General features: G+C 45.5%; 1 protein-coding gene across 2 annotated transcripts in view; it reads left to right on the top strand.

Moving 5' to 3' along the window:
• The first annotated feature begins 10,561 nt into the window (after nt 1-10,561).
• The window catches only part of tut7 (terminal uridylyl transferase 7), a 93,578-nt gene continuing 82,002 nt past the window's right edge, over nt 10,562-22,137 (top strand). Inside the window, exons 1-2 of one of the 2 annotated variants that reach the window (XM_033017680.1) lie at nt 10,562-10,700; nt 20,389-20,923. In XM_033017680.1, coding sequence (XP_032873571.1) covers nt 20,413-20,923 — 511 coding nt within the window. In that variant the 5' untranslated portion in view covers nt 10,562-10,700; nt 20,389-20,412. The remainder of the gene's footprint in view (nt 10,701-20,388; nt 20,924-22,137) is intronic. The other variant, XM_033017681.1, reaches the window with a different exon arrangement.

Below are 22,137 nucleotides of genomic sequence, written 5' to 3'. Positions count from 1 at the left end.
TTTATTCATTTTCATCTTTTCTTTTCTTCTTTTTTTAAAATTTTTTTAATTGTTCGAAATAAAGATATCATTCATAAAGTTATAGCGGACAATCAGCTCGGACAATCATCAAATTTACCAATTAGTAAATTAGGCAATTTATCAGTTAATATAAGCAAGACGGCTCTTAGGGAGCGGCAGTGAGGGAACGGCCTTGTGAGGGAAGTGCCCTGTGAGTAAAGTGTTAGTTTGGCTCGAGAGTCTTAGGCGAGGAGGCTGAGGAGAGGAGGCTACACATAAAGCTCGAGAGGACGGAGCGTGGTGAACACATGTCAGGGCAGATGAGACAGTGTGAGGCTTGCAGAATGTGGGAGCCCAGGGACACAGATGGAGCCTCTGGCTGCTACAACTGTGGCAAGTGCGTCCAGCTTCAGCTCCTAAAGGACCGTGTTGGGGCACTGGAGAAGCAGCTGGATGACCTCGGGGCCATCTGGGAAAACGAGTTTCCTGGACAGGACCGACATTAAGGTAGTCATGCCGAGGATACGGGAAGAACCAAGGTGTGTGACGGAGAGAAAGGGTGGAAATCGTGGAGTGGAGAAGACTCAGGTGGCTGTGCCTAATGAAAACAGGTACGCCGTCTTGGGAACTGTCCGGGGAGACGATGTTTCCAGTCCGAGCGGCGGACACGTCGGTGGCTCCAATCCTAGAGATGGGACTCGACCAACGAGACCGATGTCGGGCAGAGCCCTAGTGGTGGGTGACTCCATTGTCCGAGGAGCGGACAGGAGATTCTGTGGCGGCAGACGAGATGCGAGGATGGTCTGTTGCCTCCCTGGTGCCAGGGTTCAGGATGTCACGAGCCAAATTCAGAACATCCTCGAGAGAGAAGGTGAAAAGCTGGCAGTAGTTGTGCACTTAGGCACAAACAACATCGGGAAGAAGAGGAAGGAGCTTCTCCAACATGACTTCAGAGAGTTGGGAAGAAGACTGAAGTGCCGGACTTCTAGGGTGGTTACCTCTGGATTGCTTCCAGTACCTCGTGCTAGTGAGCACAGGAATAGAGAGATAGGGGATAGACAATAGACAATAGGTGCAGGAGTAGGCCTCGAGGTTAATGAGCCATTAGGAGGCAGTGACCATAACATGGTCAAGTTTAATCTACAACTGGAGAGGGAGAAGAGTAGATCGGAGGTGTCAGTGTTGCAGTTGAATAAAGGGGACTATGGGGCCATGAGGTAGGCACTGGTCAAAGTTGACTGGAAAGATACACTAGCAGGGATGACAGTGGAACAAAAATGGCAGGTGTTTCTAGGTAATACAGAAGGTGCAGGATCAGTTCATTCCAAGGAGGAAGAAAGATTCCAAGGGGTGAAAGGGACGACCATGGCTGACAAGGGACGTCAGGGACAGTATAAAAATTAAAGCGAAGAAGTACAACGTAGCAAAGGTGAGCGGGAAGCCAGAGGATCGGGCAATGTTTAAAGAACAACAGAAGATAACCAAAAAGACAATACGGGGAGAAAAGATGAGGTACGAAGGTAAGCTAGCCAAGAATATAAAGCAGGATAGTAAAAGCTTCTTTAGGTATGTGAAGAGGAAAAATTTAGTTAAGACCAAAGTTGGACCCTTGAAGACCGAAAAAGGTGAATTTATTATGGGGAACAAGGAAATGGCAGATGACAGGTACTTTGGATCTGTCTTCACTAAGGAGGACACAAACAATCTTCCTGATATAGCAGTGGCCAGAGGATCTGGGGTGACAGAGGAACTGAAGGAAATCCACATTAGGCAGGATATGGTGTTGGATAGACTGATGGGACTGACGGCTGATAAATCCCCAGGGCTTGATGGTCTGCATCCCAGGGTACTTAAGGAAGTGGCTCTAGAAATCGTGGATGCATTGGTGATAATATTCCAATGTTCTATAGACTCAGGATCAGTTCCTGTGGATTGGAGGGTAGCTAATGTTATCCCACTTTTTAAGAAAGGCGGGAGAGAGAAAATGGGGAATTATAGACCAGTTAGACTGACATCGGCGGTGGGGAAGATGCTGGAGTCAATTATAAAAGATGAGATAGCCGCACATTTGGATAGCAGTACCAGGATCGGTCCGAGTCAGCTTGGACTTACGAAGGGGAAATCATGCTTGACTAATCTTCTGGAATTTTTTTGAAGATGTGACTAGGAAAATGGACAAGGGAGAGCCAGTGGATGTCGTGCACCTGGACTTTCAGAAAGCATTTGATAAGGTCCCACATAGGAGATTAGTGGGCAAAATTAGGGCACATGGTATTGGGGGTAGAGTGCTGACATGGATAGAGAAGTGGTTGGCAGACAGGAAACAAAGAGTAGGGATTAACGGGTACCTTTCAGAATGGCAGGCATTGACTAGTGGGGTACCGCAAGGCTCAGTGCTGGGACCACAGCTATTTACAATATACATCAATGATTTGGATGAAGGGATTCAAAGTAACATTAGCAAATTTGCAGATGACACAAAGCTGGGTGGCAGTGTGAACTGTGAGGAGGATGCTATGAGAATGCAGGGTGACTTGGACAGGTTGGGGGAGTGGGCAGATGCATGGCAGATGAAGTTTAATGCGGATAAATGTGAGGTTATCCACTTTGGTAGCAAAAACAGGAAGGCAGATTACTATCTAAATGGCATCAAGTTGGGAAAAGGGGAAGTACAACGGGATCTGGGGGTCCTTGTACATCAGTCTATGAAAAGAAGCATGCAGGTACAGCAGGCAGTGAAGAAAGCGAATGGCATGTTGGCCTTTATAACAAGAGGAATCGAGTATAGGAGCAAAGAGGTTCTTCTGCAGTTGTACAGAGCCCTAGTGAGACCACACCTGGAGTATTGTGTGCAGTTTTGGTCCCCTAATTTGAGGAAGGACATTCTTGCTATTGAGGGAGTGCAGCGTAGGTTTACAAGGTTAATTCCCGGGATGGCGAAATTGTCATATGCTGAGAGAATGGAGCAGCTGGGCTTGAACACTCTGGAGTTTAGAAGGATGAGAGGGTATCTCATTGAAACATATAAGATTGTTAAGGGCTCGGACACACCAGAGGCAGGAAACATGTTCCCGATGTTGGGGGAGTCCAGAACTAGGGGCCACAGTTTAAGAATAAGGAGTAAGCCATTTAGAATGGAGACGAGGAAACACTTTTTCTCACAGAGAGTGGTGAGTTTGTGGAATTCGCTGCCTCAGAGGGCGGTGGAGGCAGGTTCTCTGGATGCTTTCAAGAGAGAGCTAGATAGGGCTCTTAAAAATAGCGGAGTCAGGGGATATGGGGAGAAGGCAGGAACAGGGTACTGATTGGGGATGATCAGCCATGATCACATTGAATGACGGTGCTGGCTCGAAGGGCCGAATGGCCAACTCCTGCATCTATTGTCTATTGTCTATAACTACACCATCCCATCCCCAAAAAGAAGGGGGCGCCATCTTGGGGCACGGCTGCTAGCTAGCAGCTGTCCGTCTTTTTCACTCTTTTCTTTAATTTTTAGTGAGTTTCAGTGTTTGTTTTTAGGTCTAGACTTTTTTATGTGGGGGGAGGCGGGGGGGGGGAAGGGGGAAACTACTTTCTAGGTCCCTACCTGGTCGGAGAGGCAGCTTTTCTCCGGGCTGCACCGTCGACCCGTCCTCGCGGCCTACCAGCGGGCCTGGAGCGGCGTTTTCCCGAGGGGACCGTCCAGCACCTCGGCTTTGGCGGCGGCAAAGCGCTGGAGCGCTATCGCGGAGCGGAGCGGGCAATGCCTTGCCTGGGTCGCCGCGCAGGAGCTCCGGTGAGCTGAAGACCGCCGATAAAAACATCGCGGAGCTGCGGGTCTGCGGAGCGGGCAGCTGCGGGCGGCGGCGCTGACTTCAACATCTGGAGCCTGGGATCTCTCGATGAGATCACCAATGGTGGAGCTCCAACCGTCGCGGCCTTGTCGGCTTCGGAAGCCGCGGTCTCCGGTAAGGAAGCGGCCGTTCCAGGTGTCCCTAGCCGCTGAGAGGACTCTCCCAACGCCGGAGCACCAATTCCCGGCGAGAACAGCCTGGAACATCGGGCCTCCGTAGAGGCAACTGTGGAGGCCTCAATTGGCCCGACTATGGGTGAACTGGGGATGGGGACTGGACATTGTGCCTTCCCCCATAATGGTAACCATTGTGGGGGGATGTTTCTATGTTAAAGATCCTTATTGTTCCGTTTCCAAGATGGCTGCCGGAAGGGAGAGTGAACGCTGGCGCGATTAGCTGCCGCTGCTCTCTCTTTGAATTGTGTCTTTGAATTGTGTATTGTTGATGTCTTTACTATTTATTTTTTATTTTTTTGTCGTTATTTTTTGTTTTGTTTCATTCCGCTTACATGTTTTGTATTCTGTTTACTAAATTTTGTAAGGTGTCCTTGAGAGTCTTGAAAGGCGCCCATAAATAAAATTTATTATTATTATTATTATCCCCCCTGGGCCGTTATAGCGAGGGTTTACTGTATTGGTGTTTACGAGAGAGATGGAGAAAGATAGCAAGAGCGAGATCAGAAGCAGAGAGGGGCAAATTAGAATCTTAGAATCATAATTTGTTAGACCACAAAAGGAAATAATTTGGTTTAACGAATCTGAATGAGCTCCATACAAGAACAATTCAATTTGTCTCACTCTCCCACCTTCTCCCCATAACCCTGTAAGCTTTTCTTCAACTACTTGAAGTTTATTTCTATCTACACTGACAGGGCTTTCATTATCTTAAATATCTCTCTACCAGTTCCTCTCTTAAGTGCCTGTCCCACTTTCACGAGGTAATTCACAAATTCTCCTGAGTTTTCCCGATTCAAACTCGCAGAATGTTCATAATGATTCCCTAGGAGGCCATAGGAGTTCGTCGATATAGCGTAGCGGCTCGTTATGCTAACCGTAGCAATGTTACAAAACTTACCTTCAGCGGCGCCGCAGTTCTGCCACTGGCTGTGTGCGCGACTTTGGCGCCTTTGAGGGGGGGGGGGGGAGGGATTAAAATCAAGTTCTCCAGCCTGTCGGAGGCGGATTTCCTCGGGCTGCTAGCTGCTGAAGAATAATCGATCGGACTTCCGTTCACAAATTTATTAATTTTTTTAATCGCGAGATAATTTAATAATTTGATTCAAATAAAAGGCGACTTCTAACGCCCTCAACGCCTACAACGTGACGGATCGCAAGAAGGGGACAAAACAAAGGGTAAGTCGTCTATTTTACATATAATCTTGTTTCTTGGGATGGCTTTAATCTAATTTTACGATGCGAATATGTGATTTGGGCCCCATACGAACCAGCAGTGTTTTTCCTGCCGATATGGGGTTCAAATTCACCGCAAATGCAACGTTCCTATCGATCGCGTTCCAGAAAAACCCACTCGCAAGATGATTTAAATGCTTTTTTTTTGGACAATCATGTCATAAGAGCATCTAAATCGTCTATATTTTGTGTTATTTACCCATAGTCAACATTTTTATACAAAATATCAGTTTTAATCCCATGTATTATGCAAAAACATTTTGATTATATTGAGCGGATGTTTCTAGATTAATTTATGGGAATTAAACATTAAATTCCTTCCATCTGGCATATAAATTCATGACAGTGAGATTTAAAAATCATGTTATATTGTGAATTCTTGTGTGAATGGGATTAGTTTGTTATTTGGATACTTAGGCTATTTTAAAAATATATCCTTTACTTAAGAAATGGAATCTACAGGACATTCTTAATGGGAAAGTAGTGGGCAGAAAGGCATGTCATGTGTGGTTTGAAGAGCAACAACCTGTAGTTTACAATGCCAAAATTGAAAGTTTGAGGAAAAACAAGGTGTACAGAGTTGCTTATTGGTTACAATCTGAGGAGTATGATGATGCTACTGATTATGATATGCCAATGTACCAGCTAGCAACTGATCTTCTCCATAAAGACTTGGTCTATCTGTTACAGACTTACAGCATATAATACAATAATATTAAAGTTCTGATCTTGAGAATATCGCATTTTTTGAATTTTCAAGGCAGTCTGGGTGTTTATTACTATTTCCGTCACAACGGTCAATTTTGTAATTAACTACAATTAGGTAATTAACTAATTATATGCTTTAATTTCAGGTCATCCAAGTAAGATGTTTTATATTTGTTTCAGAATGTTTCAATCTATAATAATTGAACATTTCATTCAGTTCTCTTAATTTTTAAGAAAGTTATGGGCTTTTGACTGTCCACGATCACAGCTTTTATGTAAAGAATGCAAAAGCAATAGGGAACAAGATGCTAATTTCCGAATATGAAAATGGCATAACTTTTTTAATACTGAAGATATGGAAGTGAATTAGGTGTCAAATTAAACTTCTTTTTATGCTTTATCTGATGGGCTAAATTGCAGACTTGATTTTTAAAATCTCAAAATTTTGTAACATTGCTACAAACTGTAGGTACTCGGGGCATCAGGTAAGTTGGGACGTTTTTTCCAGCTCGATGAAAAATGTCTGTAAAAAAATAGTCGGGATAAAAAAATGGCAACTTTTTACTCGTAGTTAGTTCGTGGGCAGGCCGTAGTAGGCCGTCAGGGTAGTCATAGGTAGTCGTGGGTATTCGTAGATATTCGTGGGTACTCGTAGCTCGGCAGCTGGACAGAGAAAAAAAGGTAATTGAAAAGAAATGCTTAAGTCAACATCAGCACGTGACCTCTGTCACTCCAGTTCGTGAGCATATTCGTGGAAGGTCAGAGGAGTTCGTAGATTACCAAATCTTGATTATTTTTTTTTTAAGGTCCTTTAAACTCGGCAGAGGTTTTGGATTAAGTCGTGAAAGTGGGACAGGCCCTTTACTTCATCTGTTCAAAAGAGAAGGATGTCACATCTCAGAAACATTAAAATACAGTTCCTAATCCTGGGAATTACTCAAGTAACTTTCTTCTTCACTCTCTCTAAAGCTTTCCTGTCTTTCTTAAAGAACTGGACACAATATTCCACCTGTGACTAAACAAGCCATCTGTAAAGATTCACCGTGGTTCGCTTTTGTAATCTCTGCCTCTATTTAAAACGCCTGGGATTCTCCATTATTTCCTTAACTGCTTTCTCAAGTTTGCCTGCCACTTTCAACAATTTCTGAACATTTGCACACTGATTCTTCTGTTCTAGTACCCCTTTTGGAATAGTTCATTCAAAATTTAGAAATAATTTTTCTGACAAAATAAGGAGGGACGAAATATCAGTGACTCTGTTGGGAGGGGCAATTATGGGAAGTGAAAAGTGAAAGTAAAACTAACTGGAAGCCTTAATTATATTTTGCAAAGAACAAATTGACTCAATGGTCTTTTATTCGTAATCACTTTAAAATATATATTCATATAATTTAATTACCTAGATACTGAAGCATCAAATGTGATTGTTAAGGATAACTAAAGCAATTTAATAAACATTACAGTGGCCCCATTTCCTAGATTTGTTTTTAATCGCAGAAAATGCAATCAATTTAAAAATAGTAGTTGTATTGACCAACACTAACATAATATAAAATGCAGCTTATTTGCTCTAAATGGGAATGGGTTCAACAATGTTGAAACCCGTTCCTGTTGTTCAACTGCGTTAATGTCCAGAAAATACTTAATGATGAAGTTACATGAAATGATACATTCAAGGAAAATTATTCTTCAGTGAAATTATGTGCCTTCTTGCTTCTCCTGTATCACATCAGTTATGGGTGGGTTTTGTGGCCTTACGTTAAGCTGCAGCTTCCTCTACTTGACTACCGCCACTTCTCCGCAGGAAAGCAGCTCCTTTTACCTATGAATCTAGGCAGATGAGCTGGCTTCAGACTGGTGTCCAGGGCTAATAAAGGAGGAGGTGAGGGATAGCTGGCTGCGGGCCAGGGGTGAGCATGCAAAATGAGAGGTGTTTTTTACGAGTTGATTTGATATCCTCGTAAAGGAGGACATCAACGTTCTGCAAACAGTGAACTGCTGGAATTTAAACTTCTGCACCATAATAAACTCCAGACCCGGCTGAAAACCGTCAAACAAAGGTGTCCAATCCATGTTGACCTTCCTTCTCTTCAAGATTCAAGTCATATGTTCTGGCAAAGAACAATGAAAATCCTACTTCCGTTCCTGGTGCATTTTAAACACAAGACAATTAAACACTCTTGACTTCACAATCAGATCTCGGCCTAAACTGATCAAGTACTCTTGTGTCATAAGTTAAATCTGTAACAGGATTGTAATGACTTGCATTGAGGCAGAAACGATTTTGAATGGTACCTGTGTTTCCACAGCATCTGCCACCTACACACAACGGTACTGTGTGATGGAATTAACTTCTGCAGATGCACTGTAGAAAGCATTTTATCGGGATGCATCACAGCATGTTTTGGGAACAGCTCCATCCAAGAGCACAAGAAATTGCAGAGATGCCATCTACACTTCCTGCTGCCTCGGCAAGGCCAGCAGCATAATTAAGGACTTGTCGCACCCCAGCCACCGTCTTCTCCTCTCTCCCATCAAGCAAGAGGCACAGAATTCTGAAAACGCATGCCTCCAGATTCAGGGACAATTTCTTCCCATCTGTTATTAAGCAAAAGAACCATTCTCTCATCAGCAAGAGTGTGGTCTTTACCTCCCATCTACCTCATTGGAGACCTTTGAAATATCTTTAATTGGACTTCATCTTGCACTAAACGTTATACCCTATATACCATATCTGTTAAATGTGGACGACTTGATTGTAATCATTCATCTTTTCTTTGAGTTGATTGCAACAAAAAGCTTTTCACTGTGCCTTGGTACACATGACAATAATAAACTAAACTAGAATGTCAATTACATCAAATAACATAAAATTACATCAAATAACTACAGATACAAAATGAAAAACTGCTGGAAACTTTCAGCAGATCAGGTGGCATCTGTGGAAAGAGAAACAGTTAACAGTTCTAGTCAAAGCCCATTTTCAGAACTGGGAAAAAGAAGAAGACAAGTTAGCTATGTTGTAGAGAAGGTGGAAGGTGACATTGATGAACAGAACAAAGGGAATATCTGTCTCAAGGTGGTCAAGTTAAATGGGTTAATGGATGGTGATTACATTTCTTTGTCTTAATTATGTGTTGTTAACAGCAGTTCTGCAGGATATGTCTGGGAAGTCAGTCTGTTCTGACAGGAGGGAGAAAAATGTAACCAAAATTGCAGATTCCATCCAGGGACACTAGCAGTCCTTCCAGATGAGACAAAGGTTCACGTGCACCTCCTCTAACCTCATCTACTGCATCCTGTGTTTCCGATGTGGCTTCCTCTACATCAGCGAGACCAAGCATAGACTTGGTGACCATTTAGCTGAACACGTGCTAGGACCTATCAGATCACCTGGTTGCTCACCATTTTATCTCTCCTTCCATAAAAACATAGAAAATAGGTGCAGGAGGCCATTCGGCCCTTCGAGCCAGCATCACCATTCATTGTGATCATGGCTGATCGTCCCCAATCAATAAACCGTGCCTTCTCCCCATATCCCTTGATTCCACCAGCCCCTAGAGCTCTATCTAACTCTCTCTTATATCCATCCAGTGATTTGGCCTCCACTGCCCTCTGTGGCAGGGAATTCCACAAATTCACAACTCTCTGGGTGAAAAAGTTTTTTCTCACCTCAGTCCTAAATGGCCTTCCCATTCTGACCTGGGCTTCTTCCATTGCCAGAGTGAGGACATATGCAAACTGGAGGAACAGCACCTCATATTCTGCTTGGGTAGCTTACAAACATTGAATTCTCCAATTTTATGTAACGTCTAACAACCCACTCCCCTCCCGTCCCCACACCTCTCTCTCTCTCTCCCCTCCCTCAAACAGTCTGAAGAAGGGTTCTGACCTGAAACTTCACTTATCCATGTTCTCCAGGGATGCTGCCAGACTCGCTGTTACTCCAGCATTTTGTGTCTTTTTAAAGATAAAATGCCCTTTATTAAAGACAGTCAATGTTCCACAAACAACAATGCCTGATGCAACAATGTATCAACAGACATATCAGATGCTGCAGTTTCTTAATGGCTTTATACACAGCTATATATAACTGTTTCTTGTTAAAATAATTAAAAATCTTACTAACTATACATATATATCGCACACACATAACGATAAATAGTTGTTAATAGGATAAATACATTTATATAATTCACATATTCAATTAAATGTATATTTAGACATATATAATTTTAAAAAACACATTCCTAAACAATGGGCTGAATGCTTACAGATAACGTCTACTAAAAATCAAATCAATTGATATGTTTCCTGAATATCTGTCCTCAATTCTAATTTTCGATCTAGAAGTGCCCTGTCCAATCACCCTCCATCTGTAATAAAACCAGTAAAGCTGGTAATATAATGCGGATTAGGTTGCATGGATGGAACGAGAAGCAGGGTTAATGGTTTGGTTGAAAGATGCAGCATGGAAACAGGCACTTTGGCCCACGTCGCCCCGCGTTGTGCCTTCCTCGCTCCACCCCTGCTCGGGTGCTGTAGTTCGGCGGGTGTCCTGCAGGGACAGCGCGCCTGGAGGCTGGCGCTGGAGGAGAGCTCCTTTCCAGACACTGGTGGTTGGTGACTGAGTGCGTCGGCGGCAGCGGGGGGAGGGACGGGAGCGGACAGGACTGGACGGCGGAGCAGGAGCAGGAGCAGCAGGAGAAGGGGAGAGAGAGAGACAGAGTAGACAGGACCGCAGTTGCAGGTTAGTGCGTCCGCTCCCCGAGCTGCTCCCCCGCGGCGCCCCGGACTGAGAGAGGGAGGGAGGCGGCGGCGGCGGATTTAAACCGCAGGCCGGGCGCTGTTGTGCGGGTGCTAGGCCCGGGCCCCGGCGCTGCTCCGCTCTGCCTACACTCGGTGCGCTGTCCCGTTGTGTGCCCCTCACTCGTGAAGCAGCGGATTCATGAGGGTTTCCCCACGCGGTTGTTCATCGAGAGCGGCGAGCTGCCTGCACGTTTGCACCCAAGAGTTGGAGGTGAAGGTGGGGGAAATTGCCGGGGGTCCAGTCCCAGGGAACGATACCGGCGCAAAATGAAAAGAGGAGCAGGAATGTCCGGGATGTTTCCAACACCGTTATTGTTTGATTGGTAGTAAGTGATCTTCTTGGTGTTGGGAAGTATTACACTGCTCGAGAGGGAGGAAGCCAATGTTAAATTATGTGGAAGGGAGGCAGCGATCAAAGATTTGGTGCTCGCTTTTTTTTTTTTTACAGTCCCACCGTGCTACTTCCCGCTGCCTTTTCTTTTTGTTCTTGTCATAATTTGGGGAGAGTGCAGTCCTTGAGGCGCTTCCCCCTCCAGTGATGTGTGCACATGGTTGCTGGTTGCATGGTTACATGTCTGGGGTAAATTTCGGCGAATCACCGAAGGCTGAGGTAACGCAACCAACCCCAATTATGTCCTCTGTACATAAGTTTCTATTCTCCCAATTGTAAGGGGATCTGGGTTCAGTTTCGCTTTCGTTTCACGCAAATTGGGATTCGTAATAGTTTATTACGCTTGTTAGCGTTCTGCAAATTGAGATGAGATAAGCGAGGCTGTAATGCGTCGTTTCCATAATGCGAAATGGAGATAACGCGATTGGTGAATTAGGGAGATGTTTAGGAAATTAACAAACAAAAAAATAGCTGTCTTCAAAAAAACTGCAAACTGCCTGCAGTGATCGGCATCAGTCTGAAGAAGGGTTCCGACCCAAAACGTGGTCTGTTCATTTCCCATCACAGTTGTTGCCTGACCCTCTAAGTACCTCCAGCACTTGTTTAAGATTCCAGCATCTGCAGCATCTTGTATTTCGAGACACCATTGGCTCTTAAGATCACAGTCAATCATTTCCACTGAAGATGGCCACTGAAATTGACAAACAATCGCTTCTATTGACACTTATGCAATGATAATCTATTAAACAATGTAACATACACCTACAGTACATTTAGCTTGAAGTAATAAAATAAAGGTGTAGCTATTAAAATTACCTATATATATTTCTGAAGATACCACAGGGAAAAAAACGTTGTTATTGTAAATCTAAAACACTAGCCCCTAACCTTTCTATTGAGGGAGTTCAGTGTAGAATCTTGCCATTGAGCAGGGGCCTACAAACTTTTCAGCATGAGGGCCATATTATATATTTGGCATGTTTTTGCGGGTAATAGGAAAAAAAGAAAGAAATCACACACGCAAACACTGACATGCATGCACACACACACACACACACAGAAATGCACACGTGGACTCCCACATACTAAAACACACAGACCCGACACAGACTCACACATACAGGCTCTCTCACACACTCTATCTCTCCCTCTCACACATACACATGCACGGTGATCACCCCTCAGGCATATTAACAAAGACCCACCCACGCATAATGCTCACCCATCGGGCACACACACACAAAGCCGGCTACCGATCTGCTGATCTCTGCAGGGCTAGAGCGAGAGAGTGGGACGGAGAGAGAGAAGGGGAGGGCAGGGGAAGGGGAATCGGTGGAGACCCAGTCAAAGGGTCCAGGTCAGTGTGGCGCCCTGGAGCGGGAGCTGTTCACGGGTCACTGTCACGGGGGGGAGACCGCAACACACCGACCCTGCCGCCAACTAGCTCCCCTTCTCCACCCCCTCTCCCTCGCTCCACTCCCCAACCCACGCTACCACCCCGCACAACTTGCCTTTGCAACACAGGAGCAATGGCACGGCGGCGCAGCGGTAGAGCTGCTGCCTCACAGCGCCAGAGACCCGGGTTCCATCCTGACTACGGGTGCTGTCTGTACGGAGTTTGTACCTGCGTGGGTTTTCACCGGGTGCTCTGGTTTCCTCCCACACTCCACGTTTGCAGGTTAATTGAATTTGTCCCGAATGTGTGTAGGATAGTGATAGTGCGTACGGGCCGAAGGGCCTGTTTCCGCGCTGTATCTCTAAAGCTGCGCTACTACAGAACACGCTAAATAGTCCGCCGCACGGAACGTGTTAAGAGCTTGCTGCGGGCCGGATGTGGCCCCCGGGCCATAGTTTGGAGACCCCTGCTATTGAGAGAGTGCAGTGTAGGTTCACCAAGTTAATTCCTGGGATGGCAGGACTGACATATAACAGAATGGATCGACTGGGCTTATATTGACTGGAATTTAGAAGGATGAGAGGGTATCTTATAGAAACATATAAAATTCTTAAGGGATTGGACAGGCTAGATGCAGGAAAAATGTTCCCAATGTTGGAGTCCAGAACCAGAGATCACAGTTTAAGAAATAAGGGGTTGGCCATTTAGGACTGAGATGAGGAAAAGCTATTTGAGCCAGAGAGTTGTGAATCTGTGGAATTCTCTGCCACGGAAGGCAGTGGAGGCCAATCCATTGAATGTATTCAAGAAAGAGTTAGATATAGCCTCCTCAATGACTTCCATTTTCCAGGCCCCCACTCCCTCATCTTCACTATGGATGTCCAGTCACTCCACACCTCCATCCCCCACCAGGGGCTTAAAACCCTCCGTTTCTTCCTCGACCGCAGAACCAGCCAATTTCCACCTACCAATAGTCTCCTCCGCCTAGCAGAGCTGGTCCTTACCCTCAACAACTTCTCCTTCGACTCCTCCCAATTCCTCCAAATCCAAGGTGTAGCTATGGGCACTCGCATGGGCCCTAGTTATGTCTGCCTCTTTGTAGGGTTCATCGAACAATCCCTGTTCCAGGCGTACACTGGCCCTATCCCTGAACTCTACATTGACGACTGCATTGGTGCTACCTCCTGCACCCATGCACCTCACCACTAATTTCCATCCTGCACTCAAATTCACTTGGACCATCTCCAACACCTCCCTACCGTTTCTAGATCTCACCGTCTCCATCACAGGAAACAGATTATTGACCGACATCTACTACAAACCTACTGACTCCCATAACTATCTTGACTACACTTCTTCCCACCCTGCTTCCTGTAAAGATTCTATCCTCTGCTCCCAATTCCTCTGTCTATGCCATATCTGTGCCAAGGATGAGGTGTTCCATACCAAGGCATCAGAGATGTCCTCATTCTTTAGGAAATGGGGGTTCCCCTCTTCGATTATAGATGAGGCTCTCACGAGGGTCTCCTCGATAACCCGCAGCTCTGCTCTTACTCCTGCTCCCCCCATTCATAACAAGGACAGAGTCCCCCTTGTCCTCACCTTCTACCTCATCAGCCGTGGCATACAACATATAATCCTCCAACATTTCTGCCACCTCCAACGGGATCCCACTACTGGCCACATCTTCCCATCTCCGCCCCTTTCTGTGTTCCCGCAGAGACCGTTCCCTTCATAACTCTCTGGTCAACTCGGCCCTTCCCACCCAAACCACCCCCTCCCCAGGTACTTTCCCCTGTAACTGCAGTAGATGCAACACCTGTCCCTTTACCTCCCCCCTCGACTCCATCCAAGGACCCGAACAGTCTTTCCAGGTGAGGCGGAGGTTCACTTGCACTCCTCCAACCTCATCTACTGTATCCGCTGTTCCAGGTGTCAACTTCTCTACATCGGTGAGATCAAGCGCAGGCTTGGCGATCGTTTCACTGAACACCTCCACTCAGTCCGCCTTAAACTACCTGATCTCCCGGTGGCTCAGCACTTTAACTCCCCCTCCCATTCCCAATCCAGAGTGAGGCCCAGCACAAATTGGAGGAACAGCACCTCTTATTTCACTTGGGTAGTTTACACCCCAGCAGTATGAACATTGACTTCTCTAACTTTAGATTGCCCTTGCTTTCTCTCTCCATCCCCTTCCCAGTTCTCCCACTGGTCTTACTGTCTCCACCTACATTCTATCTTTGTCCCGCCCCCTCACCTGACATCAGTCTGAAGAAGGGTCTCAATCCGAAACGTCGCCCATTCCTTCTCTCCAGAGATGCTGCCTCACCCACTGAGTTACTCCAGCATTTTGTGTCAATGTTAGACATCGCTCTTCGGGCTAACGGAATCAAGGGACATGGGGGGAAAAGCAAGAACAGAGTACAGATTCTGGATGATTATATTGAATGGTGGTGCTGGCTCGAGCGGCCGAATGACCTACTCCTGCATTTATTTTCAATGTTTTCTAACCCATCTCGCTAACCTTTCACCCACTGACACAATTATTTTTGTAACCTGCTTTTCTGTAAAGCGAGGTTTCTTGGGGAGACAACTATTTTGTTATAGTGGAATGACCTGTATCGAGTGAGTTCAGGTCTTCTTCTTATTGAGTCCACATCACAAGATTAGAAATTGTTCAGCTAAAGCTGAACACGCATCTCGGCATCTGCATACAATGGCGTCTTGCTCTTTTTGTGCTTGGTGGTGGAGATTGGTGGAAACAGGGCCGTGACGTGAACGCTTTTTCCTTGACCCCAGTTCAGGTCTGAGAGTGGGATCTACTCATTGGATAAATCCACTTACCAATTTTGTTTTGTTTAGCTTCAAAGTAAATAATGCGGTAGGAATTGCAGTGACAGCCTTCAAACAGGCTGGATGGATGAATTAAAAATTCTGTTATTAGATATAAAAATTGAGAGAGCATAAATAATTGCGGGAAGTGTTGCAGGGGGAAAGATGAGGACATTTTTTTTAAAAGTCAGTGGGTGGTAGAGGGTCTGGAATTTATTTCCTTGGCGGTTGTTTGAGACGGAAAGCACTATGGTATTTGAAATGTATTCAAACAGACCCCTGTCTGTTATGTCAGACAACCACACCTCTTCAACCCTCACCCTGAACACCAGCTTTCCACAGGGCTGTGTGCTGAGCCCCCTCCTCTACTCCCTCTTCACCTACGACTGCACACCTGTACATGGCACTAACACCATCATCAAGTATGCAGATGATACAACGGTGATTGGCCTCATCAGCAACAACGATGAGTCGGCCTATAGGGAGGAGGTCCAGCTCCCAGCAGCATGGTGCGCTGACAACAACCTGGCCCTTAACTCCAAGAAGACCAAGGAGCTCATTGTGGACTTCAGAATGTCTAGGGGCGGCACGCACACCCCCATCCATATTAACGGGACGGAGGTGGAACGTGTTTCCAGCTTCAGGTTTCTGAGGGGTCAACATCTCTGATGACATCTCTTGGACCCACAATACCTCAACACTGGTCAAGAAGGCTCACCAGCGTCTCTTCTTCCTGAGGAGACTAAAGAAGGTCCATCTGTCTCCTCAGATTCTGGTGAACATCTACCGCTGCACCATCGAGAGCATCCTTACCAACTGTATCACAGTATGGTATGGCAACTGCTCTGTCTCCGACCGGAAAGCACTGCAGAGGGTGGTGAAAACTGCCCAACGCATCACCGGTTCCTCACTCCCCTCCATTGAGTCTGTCCAAAGCAAGCGATGTCTGCGAAGGGTGCGCAGCATCGTCAAGGACTGCTCTCACCCCAGCCACAGACTGTTTACCCTCCTCCCATCCGGGAGGCGCTACAGGTCTCTCCGTTGCTGGACCAGCAGGTTCAGGAACAGCTTCTTCCCTGCGGCTGTTACACTACTTAACTCTGCACCTTGGAGATTGCCAGTCAAGCAAAAAAAGTCAAAATGACTGATAAACTGCTGGTGAGGCTGCCGCGCACGGCGCCACTCGATGACGTTGAAATGTACTAGTATGTGAGAGAAGAACTGTGATGTGCAAGACTGCTGACCTAATGCTAGAATGTGGGATTGAGCAAGAAATATATCTTTATGGAAATCAAAGAACTGGAAATCTACAATAAAATTAAGGTATACAAAAAATGCTCATGGCGGCATGGTGGCGCAGCGGTAGAGTTGTTACCTTACAGTGCCAGAGACCCGTGTTCGTTCCTGACTATGGGTACAGTCTGTACGGAGTTTGTACCTTCTCCTCGTGACCTGCAATGGTTTTCTCTGGGATCTCTGGTTTCCTCCCATGTTCCAAAGATGTACAGGTTTGTCGGTTAATTGGCTTGGTATAATCGTAAAACTGTCCCTAGAGTGTTTAGGGTAGTGTTAATGTGCAGGGATCGCTGGTCGGCACGGACTCGGTGGGCGAAGAGCCTGTTTCTGCGCTGTTTCTCTAAACTAAACTAAACGAATTAGACAGCATTTGTGGAGAAAGAAAGAGTTAACATTTCAGGTCAAAGATCTTTTGTCCAAACCTGAATTTTTCCCTGTACGGGTGACCCGACCTTTTCTCTGTCGGGTCTCCGTTGTCATTGGGGCCTAGCACTGTGGAGCGGCCTCCAACCGGAACGACCTGGGGGCTCCAGTCGCGGAGCCGGCAGAGCTGCGGAATTACCATCGTAGGGCTGGCCGGCTTCTGAGCGTGGAGAGCTGTGGTGTCGCGCTGCTGCGGCCCGACTCCGGAGCTCGGAGGCTCCAGCCGCATGTCCGGTGGATGGTGACATTGGGAGCTCACGGGTTCCTGGTGGGAGACCGCTTTTCGAAGCTCCCGCAACGGCGACTTCTCCCGCCCAAGTTGCGGGGCCTTACATTGCCCGGCGCGGCTTTAACAGCAGCGGGACTTGGCATCGCCTGCCGGGGGCTCCAACATTAAGACCCGGAGCAGGGCCTTGCATCGCCCGGCGCGGCCTTATTGGCCGCGGGACTTGCCATTGCCCGTCGGAGGCTTTAACATTGGGAGAAGAAATGGAACACAGGGGAGAGACAAGACTTTGCCTTCCATCACAGTGAGAAAGAGATTCACTGTGATGGATGTTTGTGTAAACTGTTGGCTGTGTGTCTTGGTTCTTTTCTTGTTGAATGACTGCAGAAACCAAATTCCGTTTGAACTTCTTTTGAGGTTCAAATGACAATAAATGTGTATTGTATGTTCTCTCAGATTCTCTTCCCTCGTCTGACGTGTAAGGCAATGAGCCGCAATCTTGAACTGCTGTGGCCCACTGCTGTAGACACTCGTAAAGCAATGGTGGATAGGGAGTTCCGGGGTTTAGATCCAGGAACTGTGATACTTTTCAAGTCAGGATGATGTGCAATTTGGAGAGGAACCGGCAGATGGTGGAGACCCTTCTTCAGACTGATGCCGGGGGGTGGGGGGGCGGGAAATCCCCCCAACAGCATCTGCAGTTCTTTCTTAAAGTTTTCTAATACTGAGCTCTGCCTATTGGTTCGCTTATTAGAAACATTGACTTTATACTTGTCAGAGACATCAACTTTGTGTCTATTTTCAGTTTAAACCATCTCCTTCCTACACATTCCCCCCACAGATTCTGCTTGACCTGCTGAGCACTTTGTTTTTTTTTCTCAGAATTCCAGCATCTGCAGTTTCTTGTGTCTTAACATTTGTAAGTATACCTTAAAGGGGAGGCAGCCAATATACACCATTCACAGGGACTGTATCATCTAGTGTTTTAAAGAAATATGATAAAATTGTAATTTATGCCTAAAGCATCTCATTCTTCATTTTACTCTGGTTGAGACAAACAAGATAAATATTACGCAGATTTTTCAGACTTTAAGTTGTTATTTAGTGGTAGAAGTTCTATTCTACATGATACAGGCCCACCACTGATTTTCTGGCAACTGGTGGTCCGGTGCCCTCTTTAATCCAGATAAAATTATGAGAGCACGCTTGAAATCCTACCCGGAAATCCCCCCCGAAAACGTAGCGCCTCAGCCGGGTGTTTCCAACCTCATTGGGATTTCCCTGCTGATCGGTGGGTTGAATTTACTCCCTGCTCTGGAACTCCGGCCTGGTCGAAGCCAACAGATTCACAGCCATGGCTGACTCCCGTGGCAGATCTGCACCTCGAATTAGCCACCTGCGGCTGGGGTGGTGGAACTCCAGCGCGGCAAGAGCCAGCAGATCTGTTTCCCATAGCCGACTTTGCGTGTTGGTATGTCGGCCTCCCCTAAAGCCGTGACCTGTGTTCCGGCAAAATAGATAATACACAAGGCTCTGGAACCAAGGGTGCAAGGAAATTGGTGGTGGACCTGTATATTAAAGCATAAAACACGCACACAGGTAATATGGACATGCCGGATGAAATTAAAAACGGGCATGAAATTATATATTTTGGCGGGAAGAATGCGGAGAGGCAAAGGCAATATAAACTAAACGGTGTATAAAAGAGTGCTGAAATAGAGATGGCAGTAGTATTTGATGGCAGGAAAAATTCAGGATGATGTTTGGAAGTGCATTTTCACACAATGGATAGTAAAAGTCTCAAATGTTCCCTCTGAGAGTGGGAAAATTGAAATTTCCAATGCTGAAATGGGTATTTATTAGCCTCAGTATTGTGAAGCAAAGATAGATGGGTGAAGTTAAAATGCAGAGGTTTCATTGAATGATGTGATGGGCTCAAGGAGATAAGTGGCCTTTCATTTTCAGTGTACCTTATATACTACACTATTTCCATCAATGTTGTATTTATTAAAACTTATTTTCTCATAAGATTTATGCAAAATTTTAAAGGTTTATTTCACAATTGATCACATCATGCTGACGAAGGACAGAAAATAATCAGCCTTTTTTTAGCTTTTACCCAGTTTTTTTTATTGTGAGCAGTCTTCATTGAGGACTCTGGTGGACTTTAGGCCATCCTCTGACATTTTTGCCACCTCCAGTGGGATCCCAGCACTGCCACATCTTCCAGCCTCCTCCCCTTTCGGCTTTCCGCTGAGTCCGCTCCCTCCGCAACTCCCTGGTCAATTTGTCCCTTCCCACCCAAACCACCCCCTCCCCTGGCACTTTACCTTACAACCGCAGGAAATGCTACACTTGTCGCTTTACCTCCCCCCTCGACTCCATCCAAGGACCCAAGCAGTCTTTCCAGGTGAGGCAGAGGTTCACCTGCACCTCCTCCAACCTCATCTATTGCATCCGCTGTTTTAGGTGTCAATTGCTCTACATCGGTGAGACCAAGCGCAGGCTTGGCGATCGCTTCGCCCAACACCTCCGCTCAGTTCGTGTTAACCAACCTGATCTCCCGGTGGCTCAACACTTCAATACCCTTCCCATTCCGAATCCGACCTTTCTGTCCTGGGCCTCCTCCATGGTCAGAGTGAGTCCCACCGCAAATTGGAGGGGCAGCACCTCATATTTCGCTTGCGTAGTTTACACCCCAGTGGTATGAACATTGACCTCCAATTTCAGGTAGTCCCTGCTTTCTTCTTCCTTCCCCTCCCCTTCCCTGCTCTCCCACAGCCTACTGTCTCATTCCTTTCGTTCCGCCTCTTCCTTTCTTCTTCCCGCCCCCCACATCAGTCTGAAGAAGGGTCTCGACCCGAAACGTCATCTATTCCTTCGCTCCATAGGTGCTGCCTCACCCGCTGAGTTTCTCCAGCATTTTTGTCCATCTTCGATTTTTCCAGCATCTACAGTTCTTTCTTAAACATAATCATTTCCACAATCAATTAATCTGCTCAAAGCTACTGCACGTTTTGTGTTTTTTTTACAGAAAATTAAATTTTGTTTGCTCTAATTTATAGGATCTTGCATTTTAATGAAGTGAAATGGAAGAAAAGCCCAATTTTCCTAAAAGGAACAAGGAACTGGTAATTGGCAACGACGAAGCTAATTGGAGGGGTACTGTGCACCAAGAAAATCACTTTACACCTGGAAGCCACTCGAAAATTTTTAACAAAAGAACAGAAATCCAAAAGCAAAGGGAAGTACAAGAGAACAATGGTCCTAGTGCAAGGAAGTGTGCTCAAGTTATCGTGGGCAATCCAAACACAGCCACAAGAGTTGCTCACAGTCCTGGGACTCGTTCCAAAGATGGACGCAGAGAAAAGAGTAAAAAGCGGGTATCTGGTGTGGAACAAGGTTCTGTAGCTCAGAACAAAGAGAGGAAGTGGAAGGAGAATGCTTCTGAGTTGAGATATAAATCTCTGCCAAAAGACAATGACTATAGTAAAACTGAATGGAACAGGTCTCAAAGTAATGGTGATAAAGTCAGGAATGCTCGAAGGCAACTACATAAGGAATATGTAAACAATGAACTATTTGGAAAACAAGCAGAAGGTATGTTTCTCTAAGGATAATTTTTGTTAAATCAGAAACAAAATGATCCAGCTGAGACAGCTTCAGGTTTTTGAAGAATGAACATTTGGTTCTATTCCATCTTTTATGCTACCCCTCAATTTTTCAAATGTTAGTGTTTATTTTCATTTTGAAGAATACTATTGAAGCATAGTTAAACATTTAAAAATTGTCTTCTATCTCCCTTTGTTTTATTTTATTGATCACTTTAAATCTATGCCCCATGGTTATTCATTCCAAAAATAATCGATTTTATGTTCTCTTGACTAGGATGTTCAAACTATTACCCTATCCAAATTGACCCACAGCATTTCATGTCTGGTCCGCTGAAGGGGAAGCACCAATATTCTACCACACAAGTGGCCCCAGGTTTATGCTTCATGTAATATTCTTTACTCTGCCATATCCTGTCTTTTTGGGGGTTGGAGATTGCAGAGGAAGTCAGTTGTGGAGAAGACTGCAAAAGAGAGTTGTGATAGATAATTAGTTGTATTGTTGAGCAGATGATCAGAGGTTGACTTTAGGATCAAGAGAGACAAGAGTATTTAATTGTCATTTGTACAGGCAATGGAACAACAAAATTCTTGCTTGCTGCTACTTTACAGGCATATTAATGCAATAACACGTGTAAATATACAACAATAATATAATAAATTAATAATCAATAGTACTAGGTAACTGGATAGTAATGATGCAAAACTGAAGACAATAGTGAAACCAAAACAAATTCCAGAAAGATGATAGTTGCTGAGGTAAGATTCTGGTTAGTGCTGTCCATTGTTCAAGACTGATGGTTGCTGGGAAGGAACTGTTCTTGAACTTGGAGGTTTCGGTTTTTAGGCTGCTGTACCACCTTCCTAATGATAGTAACGAGATGAGTCCATGGCCTGGATGTGTAGGTCTTGGATAATATTAGATACCTTTATGAGGTAGCATCTCCAATAGATCCCTTAATTGGCGGGAAGGTCAATACCCCTGATGGACCGGGTAATCTTTCTGCAGCCTGGGTTCCTGGGCATTCAAGTTACCGAACCAGGTGGTGATGCAACCGGTCAGTATATTTTGTGTAGAATTTCGATAGAGTGTTTGGTGACGTACAAATCTCCTCAATTTTCTAATAAAGTAGAGGCATTAATGAGCTTTCTTTATGATTCCATCAATCCCAGGGCACATCTTTAGAGATATTCATGTCCAGT

The sequence above is a fragment of the Amblyraja radiata genome, chromosome 3 (assembly GCF_010909765.2).
Source record: "Amblyraja radiata isolate CabotCenter1 chromosome 3, sAmbRad1.1.pri, whole genome shotgun sequence".
NCBI lineage: Eukaryota > Metazoa > Chordata > Chondrichthyes > Rajiformes > Rajidae > Amblyraja > Amblyraja radiata.
The sequence above is the reverse complement of the archived record's forward strand: the minus strand, read 5'-3'. Positions and strand labels throughout refer to the sequence as shown.